The 9,599-nt window shown below is 41.2% G+C and overlaps 1 protein-coding gene across 1 annotated transcript; it reads left to right on the forward strand.

The window, feature by feature from the left end:
• Positions 1-1,159: 1,159 nt before the first annotated feature.
• LOC308644195 (sperm motility kinase 2B-like) lies at positions 1,160-2,680 on the forward strand (the record flags this gene model as incomplete). The annotated part of the gene is made up of 1 exon (XM_081285028.1): positions 1,160-2,680. The coding sequence occupies one exon, from the start codon at positions 1,160-1,162 to the stop codon at positions 2,678-2,680; it is 1,521 nt and encodes a 506-aa protein (XP_081141154.1).
• Positions 2,681-9,599: the final 6,919 nt, after the last annotated feature.

Below are 9,599 nucleotides of genomic sequence, written 5' to 3' on the forward strand. Positions count from 1 at the left end.
CCAGCCTGAGCAACTTAGCAAAATTTTGTCTCAAAATAAATATATAAATAAATAAGTGGCTGGGGATGTACCTCACTGTTAGAGAATTTGACTGATATGTTTGAGACCCTGGGATCAATCACCAGTATGTCCCCTCAGCCAAAAAAAAATAAATAAAAAATAAGTGCTTGAGGGATTGAGTTCAAAACTTCTTCCCCTTTCATCATGTGAGGATATGGCCACAAAATGTTCTGAACTTGAACTGGGAGAAGTGAAATACTACCAATAAATTACCCATTCCAAGGTATTTTGTTACAGCAGCAGGAAGAGACTCGTTCATCTGGGAAGACCTCCATTTCTTCTCTCTGTGGGAAGGACACTTTTGCCAGTGCTAGGATTCTTGGCGTCCACATTTTGTTTTTTATCACTTTGAATATATCAACCCACTCTTTTTTGAGTTCCAGAGTTTCCAATGAGAATTCCCTGGTAGGACTGTATGGGGCAATTAAGATGAAGCCTTCCTCCCTCTTAGCCCCATAGGTGTTAAGACTGTGCTTCGGGAACAGATCATGTTGTTTCAGTATCACAATGGGAGCCAAGTGCTACTCTATTTTGACACCAATGATTTGGAAGAAAAAGAAGTTGAATACCTTGAATGTAGATATGATAAGGTCTTCAGAATCCCAGAATTATTAGAAATGTTTATAATTGAAATGACAAGTCGTTTTAATTTGTAAACAAGTAAATATTAGTCTCCATAACCAATGGAAGCAAAATATATATATATATGTCTGGAGTCCATTTGTATTCTTGTTGTGACATGGAAACAGTTCTGGAGGCCCCAAAGGGAGATGACCACTGAGGGTTTAGGCCGGGCATGATTGGTCCTTTTCTTGCTCTGACCTCACAAGGAGCCATTGTGAGGAATCTTCATTGTGAGGAAGCTCTTGGTGGTGACCTGTCGGACTCCCAGATAGTTAGTGCGTTTGGTGGTTGGTGGTTGGTATTCGGTGGTTGGTGGTTGGTGGTTGGTTGGTGGTTGGTGGTGCTGTGGGCTTTGGCTTTTGGTTTTTTGATTTGGGTTTGTTGTTTTGCTTTGTTTTGGTTTTTGGTTTTGCTTTGTTGTTTTGGCTTGTTATTTTTTTTTAGCTATCACCCTTAGTTGGTGTTCCTGCTTAGGATGTTTAGCCAGAGTAGTGAGAGTAGTGAGAGTGGAGTAGCAGCACTGCAGGTGCCAGGCTCCTGCAGCGTGGCGGCCTTCATGGAGCACTATGAGTTCCTGAAGGTCATCGGGCGTGGTGGGTATGGCCAGGTGAGCCTAGTCCTCCATCGCCTCTCAGGGGCACAGGTGGCAGTGAAAGCCCTGGAACTGGAAGTGCAGAACATTCCGGCCTTCAACGAACCCAAGATAATGATGAGTCTGGAGCACCCCAACGTGGTCCAGCTGTTTCACGTGTTTGGCACCCAGAGCACCATCTACATGGTGATGGAGCACATAGGTGGGGGACGACTGCTTGATCACATCACACGTGGCATGCAGGTGGAGGAGGTCCGGAGGGTTTTCAGGCAGATCGTGTGTGCCGTGGGCTACCTCCATGACAAGGGCATCGTGCACCGAGACCTGAAGCCAGAGAACATCATGCTGGACACCAGAGGCCACGTCAAGCTGATCGACTTTGGTGCCGCCACGTGGTTCAGGGCTGGGGAGAAGCTGAGGCGGATCCGGGGCACACTCCCATACCTTGCCCCTGAAGGTGTCTTGCGGCAAGAGTATGAGGGACCCCCGGTGGACGTCTGGAGCCTGGGGGTCATCTTGTATTTTATGTTGACACAGAGCCTCCCATTTGACTCCACCTCCCCTGAGGACCTGCTGACGCGGATCACTCACGCAAGGTACGCTGTCCCTGACTCGGTGCCTGTGGGAGCCCGAAGGCTCATCCACAGCATACTGACTGTGAAGCCCCCGAAGCGGCCCACAGTCAAGCAAATCTCTCAGCACCCATGGCTGAAGCAGGGTGGGGAGCATGTACCCCAACAGCGCAGTGAGGCTCTTCCCAAACACCCAGACCCCCAAATAATGGCACTCCTGGTTGACCATGGTCTCGATCCATACCAAACCTGGGTATCTCTGGCCAAGAGAAAGTTTGATGCAGGGATGGCCAACTATTTGATTCTGCAGCACCAGAAAAGCCAGGGGGTAGAGTGCGAGTTCCCAGCGAAGCCTGTGCCTCGCAGGGTTCGGCTTTCCTCTTTTCCTGCGGGCCTTTCCCGTGGCCCTGTGCTCCCCAGGGGGAGCACGAGTGAGCCTGCCCTTCGAGCCTTGCCCTTGCCCCATAAGCACCAGCTGCCTGAGGAAGCCAAACAGCCAGGGCAGGTGGGCATCAGAAGGGCCAGCCTGCCTGCTCTTCCTCTGGACTTCCAGCCTGCTGAGGCCCCGCCTCCTGACGAAGCCTCCCAGTCTCACTCGGTGTCCTACTTGCCCAACCGCTGGAAGCGCCTGGTCAGGTTAGTAGAGACAGTCCGCAGCAGTTCCGCCCAAGATGTATCCCCAGAGCAACCCCGAGAACCCAGGAAGAGCTGGACCAGGAGGATCGCTAACTGTGTCCAAAGACTGTGCTGTTGTTGCATGCCACGTGTCCGTGTCCGCAATAGAGTGTTTCCAAGGGTTCGCAGGAGAAGTGAGCCAGAGCCGGATCAGTAGACCTTTTGTGGCTTCTCCACTTCCTTGGAGAGCTGAGCCAGACAGGACCAGTGGACAGCCTGGGATTCCTCTGCCCCCACCTGCCGAAGACACCAGAGACTGTTCTGCCTGGGACACTTCACCCTGCCCTGCCCCTTTCCCTTCTCCCATTCCTCTGACATGTTTCTTCATACATTGATTTTGGACAAATTGTATAATAAAATTTTTGTTGCAAAATTTTAAAAAATGCTCTGATTCAAATGAGGGTCTGCTCTGATTCAAAGAAAGGAGGGTCCTCAGGGTGGGTCAGGTCCCACCAGCCATCATCTCCCAGGCCTGGACCACTGTGCCTCCCTCTCTGGTGTAGACTCCCTTGCCCTTAGAATAGATGAGGACTCACTTGTCTTGAGCCAGTGTAGAACATTCACTTGCTTTCACCTAGTACAGTACAGTCTGGCTTCTGTTGATCCAGTGTCCATGGAGTCTCTCCCATTGAGCCATTGTAGACATGACCTTTAGCTGGTGACCTTGGTCAGGAGGAATACCTCACTGAGATGTGTGGGCATGGCAGGTTTCATGGAAGGCATGGAACGCATGGAAGAAGGCATGGAAGGACCAAGAAGGCATGGGAGACCTCAGTGTTCCAGGGCATCTTAATGATACTGTGTGTAGGGAAGGAAGAATTGGCCAGTGCAGCAGTGGCTGGGTGCCTCAGCACCTGCCATGCAGCCTCCTCAAAATTGTCATGACTATTGCTAAAGTATGGGACAGGGAGTACTCAGGATTTCAGGACTGGAGGGTCAGTTCATCTTATGGACGCAATTATCCATTAAGGCAAGGTGCACCCACATGGATTTACTCTTACCTTTGCATTCTATTAATAGTCTTTACACAAATGAAAAATAAGAAATGGTCAGGCTTGTCAAAGGTGACGGCTTGGGCACCTTGTTTCTCTGACATGTCCACTGGTCTGGCACCAGGTGCTGCTCTCACACCAGCTTCCAGCTCTTGCCCTTTGTGGTAAGAAATGTATACTATGTTAAACTATGTCATCCTTGTATAGACTTCAGTGTAGAGGTCTGTCACCTCCTTGGTTACATTTATTTCTAATTTTTTTGAAGTTATGGAACATATGAGATTTTTCCTAATTTCCTTTGCAGCAGATTCATTGTTGTTGGAGTAAAGGAAATTGACTGTTTTGTATGCTACTTTGGTAATTTTTTTCTCTTGCCTGATTGCTTTTGATAGTTAATGGTCTATGTTGAATCATAGGAGAGTGGACATGTTTTCCTTATTCCTGGTTTTAGAGGAAATGTTTTGTTTTTCTCCATTCAGAATGATGTTGGCCTTTGGTTTGTCATATATAGGCTTTAAGATATTAAGGGAAGTTCCTTCTGTCCTTTTTTTCTCGTGTTATAAAAATGAATGTGTAGTGGGCTTTGGCAAATGCATCTTCTGCATCTATCAATGTAATCCTGTGATTCTTGTCCTGAATTCTAATTATGTGGTTTGTTACATTTATTGATTTCTGCATGTCTTCAACTGACATTTGGATTATTTTTTTTTCTCTATGACCTTGGGGTGTAACATTAGTTAGCTATATGGTATTTTTGGTATATTATAATTTAAAAAATATATAATAAAAAAGTGAACAAAAATCTATGTGACAGTGTGAAGACAACTTAAATTTTTAGCAATGGGTTTCTATATTTTTTAAAAAATTATAAGTTGTCTTCACACTGTCACATAGATTTTTGTAATATGTGTATTCTGATTTCTTTCTAAGGTTTCTTTTCTACAATTCATTTCTTTTGCAAAAGTGTAGCATTTAATCTTCAATTGTAGTGCTGGAATTTCTTTATTATTATTCCTTTATTATATTTCATCCATTATTATCTATGCAAGGAGTACTCTGTCTTTATTTGTATTTCCTTTGTTGTTTAGACCACACTGGTCTAATCTATTGGTAACATTTTTCCACTGAATTCTTAATCCAGTTTGTTTATTTAGTTTTTATTTTCCAGATTTGTTTTCAGAATCTTTCTTCATTGGAAGTTATCCAATTGAAAAGAATTAAAACTATACTTGGTGTGTTCTTTCATCACAAAGGACTCAAACTAGAAAATAGTAAGATGAAAGAACATCTCCAACACTTTGGAAAATAAGCACACTTCTATGTAACCTATGGATCAAGGAAGTCTAAAGGTGGACTAAGTGAAAGATCATTGGGTCATTAGGCAGAAGTAATTCACAAGACCATACCCATCAAGGATATGACCATACCCACCAAGGATATGTACTTCACGACAAGCCCACAAAGTTGTATGATTGCATGGATTGATGTAGAAATATCACAGTCAATACCAGTGGATAAAAATTCTGAGAAAAGTAGGATTAGAGAGTGTTATGGGTTAAATTATATCTTCCAAAGCATTTTCTTAGGTTCTAATCCCACACCTAGCAATCACAGCTCCCCCTAACAAATGACTGAATTATGATATAATTACCAAAGATGGTGTCAGAAGGGAGTAGGTCAAGCTCTTGGTTCTGTATGACTTGAGTCTTTATAAGGAGAGCGAGCAGGCTGCTCATTCAATGGAACTTTTGACCATATTTTTTTATGTAATTTTTTTATTTATGACAGCAGAGCACATTACAATTTTTATTACATATATAGAGCACAATTTTTCATATCTCTCGTTGTTTACAAAGTTTATTTATGCCAATTCCTGCCTTCATGTAATTTGGATAGTAGTGATTAGCACATTCCACCATCATTAATTATCTTATGATTACCCCATACCCTCTCCCTTCCCCTCCAACACCCTCTGCCCTATCTAGAGTTCATCATGTCTCCCATGCTCCCACTCCCTATCCCACTATGAATCAGCCTCCTTATATTAAAGAAAACATTTCGAATTTGGTTTTGTGGGATTGGCTAACTTCACTTAGCATTATCTTCTCTAACTTCATGCATTTACCTGCAAATGCTATGATTTTATTCTATTTTATTGCTGAGTAATATTCCATTGTGTATATATGCCACTTTTTTTAATCCATCTATTGAAGGGCATCTAGTTTGGTTCCACAGTTTAGCTATTGTGAATTGTGCTGCTATAAGCATTGATGTGGCTTTGTCCCTGTAGTATGCTGTTTTTACGTTTTGGGGGTATAGACCAAAGAGAGAGACAGCTGGGTCAAATCGTGGTTCTATTCCCAATTTTCCAAGAAATCTCCATACTACTTTCCATATTGGCTGCACCAATTTGCAGTCCCACCAGCAGTGTATGGGTGTACCTTTTTTCCCACATCTTCACCAACACTTATTGTTTGTATGCATAATAGCTGCCATTCTGACTGGAGTGAGATGAAATCTTAAGAGTAATTTTAATTTATTTCTCTAATTGCTAGTGATGATAAACATTTTTTCATGTATTTGTTGATTGTACATCATCAGTTCCTTGACTCATTAATTGATTGGGTTATTTTTTTGGGGGGGTTAGCTTTTTGAGTTCTTTTTATACCCTAATAACATTTGTGACCTTATAAGGAGAGCAGGGTGGCTGCTGATTAAGTGGGATTGCATCATTATAAGAACAGGGCAGGTGGCTCATTACTGTGACTTGTGTCCTTTTAAGGAAAAAAGGGCAAGCTAATCACTGTGTGTTGTATCCTTAATTATTATCTTTTCCCCTATCTAATTGATTTTTGAAGTGAAATGTTTGAATTCCCATGCCTCTCATTGTTTGGATGTTCTACAGCTATTTCTGTGTATTTAGCAAAAACAATCTCCTTAACATGAGAAAGAGAAATGACTGATGTGAACCTGTAACAGCATAACTTCAGTAACATGGAGAATGCTGGTCTTGGACATTTCCATCCCCACCTGCCTCAGTTACTGATGTCACAATGTAACAAATATGCATTGGGCAGAATCAAAGCTGAGGTGGGCTCTGAGGGCCTATGTGCCTCAGCATGGTAAACAATCTTTTAGGCATCCTTTGGGCCATCAGTATCAATAATGAACTGCTGAGGGTGAATGTTTAAATAAAACTATTTAGAAAAATAGGCACTGGGTCATATTCTACCCATAGGCAACAGTTGACTCACCTCTGTATTATAACCCAAAGAATTAACAAACTACCACTGTGTGCAACAACTGGAAAGAATTTTTTTCCAATACCATACAGAGAAAGAGGCCAAATGCAAAAGACAGCATACTCTTTAAATTCATTTATACAAAATTCAATAACTTCCCACCTCAGCTATGATTACAGAAGTTAGAAGTGTGGTAGTCTTTGAGAGAAAGTAGTAGGAAGGATCAAATGAGATGCTATTAATATTCAGCTTCTTACTATGGGTGATATTCACATGGCTCTGTTCACTGTGAAAATTAGATGATCCCTCAGAATGTGCACACCCTTCAAATATAAATTTCAATAAAAAGTTAAAATATGATTTTAAAAAGATGAAGAATTGGAAAGACTTAATAAAAGCACTCCATTATCCATTATTCAGTGTACAAAAATGGATAACATACACAAAATGAGAATATGGAAAATGGTGATGTTGCGGAGGATCTAAGAAGTACATGGTTCTCATAATGAAAATTAGTAACTAACACATTTTGAGCATTTATTAGTTTCTAGGATTGTGTTAATTACAATCCCTGAATACAGCCCAAATGGTAGGCAGTATTACTAGCAATGTTCTTACAGGTGAAGAAACTGACCATGAAACAATTTTGAATACTTTTTTTTTTAATCTACAAAGCTTGTTTGTGGTGGACAAGAGCAGAGTTATATCTGAGTCAAGAGAAGCAAAAGAGAAAAAAGCAAGAAGACCCTGAGTGTGATTAGAACATCTATGGAGGTGAAGACCTGATTCCAGTTAGGGAAATGACAGTCTTTTTAGACCACTGAAATAATAAACTCTCTAGACATTGTGGAGAAGGACGCCTGTGTTCCTGATAGTCAATTCCTTTTTGTAAAGCAAAAAGCAAAACTGCCCCCCAACACCACCACTGGATCAGGGAAAAAAATGACCCTGAAACCCCATGTCACTAAGCAGATTATGATCTTATTCTGAGAGTTTGTCATCAGAACAAATCCTTGATTATTTCATTTCCTTCTTTATCCAATCAGAAACAGGAACTTCTTAGACTATCCATAATATCTTCACTACAATCCTCATAGTGTTAGTAAGAGACGCACATTTTTTAAAATTTGATTCAATAGCCATACCTACACATCATGCAAACCCATATTTGGACGCTGTAGACTTGTTCTTAAGTTTCCCCCACCTGTTTCTCTTCTCCAAATGTTTGTTTTTACTTTTTATCAGACCAGGAAGGACTACCTGGCCCATGTTACTTAAAGAGATCCTCCCCACAAGGCACTTTCAACCAAGCCACATTGTAAATTTCAGTTGTTCTAATTGCAATTTTAATTTATAAACTCTTTGGCAATTAATAAAGACAAGCATTCACAGGTGGTGTTTTAGTCATTGTTCTCCACTGGCAGTTGGAACTTTGAAAGAAAAAGAAATATATGGGAATAAAAACACTGGGCATGAAAATAAAAATTTTAAATATGTGCATTTCCAAATTATGACTCAAGGTACCAGAATGATACATTTTATCTCTTGCCAATAAGCTATGTCATTTGTATGGGAAAAGTATTATTTTAGAGATAGATGGCTTAATAATGGGAGATATAAACTGAATCTACAGACAGATGGAAAAATACTTTTAGATAAATATATGAGGCTAATTTCTTTATGAATAAGTTTAAGGTAGCAAGAAAAGTGGAGAAGGTGGTCAGAAATTCACATAAGAAAAAATATTAATGGATATTAATTGAGCACAGATATGCACCTTAAATTCCAGGTATTCATATGTGTTGAAGAAGAAAATGGATGATAAACAACCTGGAGAGTCCATCACAGCACTGCCAACGTGGTCCTCTAAAAATCAAAACTTTCACATAAAGTTAGACTAGAATGAAGAAGGAGAAAACTTTAACAAAGAGACAGACATGTTAAGGAAGGACGGGGAGAAGTGAGTCCTTGAGCAAAACAAATATAGAGGCAGAAAGAAAAAATAAGCCTAAGAGTGAATCATCCTATAGAGACCATGGATGACATGAAAAGAAAAAGAAGAATAGCTTAGAGTCTATCCTACCTAGCCCAAGAAGGGAGGTGCTATAGGACAAGAACTGTTGAAAAAATCAGTAAGAAAATAAGATTTGCATTCATGTTAATGATACCACTGGTTATCAATGACAAGTCCTGCTTCCTCACAAGTTGAAGTATAACATTTGAGGAGCACACTGAGGCAAGCAAATTAAGCAGGGTTTATTTAAAAGGGGGGTAACATAAGACTGCTCCCAGGAGGGAGAAGGGGGCCATATTCGGTATTCTGGTATCCCAAGAAGTTAAAGCATTCTGCCTCTTTTATTCATTCTAAATTTCCTCTCCTGCTCTCTTCCCCCTTCTCTCTCTCCTTCCTGCTTACATGATTAGGCTCAGGAGATGGCCTAGGTGAGATGGCCAAAAGGTGACAAGCAGATGGGCTGGAGGGGCCAAGGTAGAGTGATCCAGGCAGGAAGGGGACCCAGGGTGCATTAATTAACAACTTTTATGACTCCTTGTAGGGAGGGAGAATCCTTGGGACAGGTTACCTTAGCAACAGGTTGGAGCAGGGGCAGGTTATTTTGATAAGGATGAAGAAAGGGATCTGAAGGCATTAACATTTTAAACCCTCCATTCTCTAGATCCTACGCTTGCCTAACTGCCTGTCTAATTCTGGCTTCGTTAATTTCCTGATTTGAAATTTCAGTTATGGAAAAGAATATACATATTTTGGGAAAATGCACAGAAAAAACTATACACACACACACACACACACAAATATCAGAGACATATGTGTGAATATATGAAA

This window comes from Spermophilus citellus (assembly GCF_964194105.1).
Source record: "Spermophilus citellus genome assembly, chromosome: 1".
Lineage (NCBI taxonomy): Eukaryota > Metazoa > Chordata > Mammalia > Rodentia > Sciuridae > Spermophilus > Spermophilus citellus.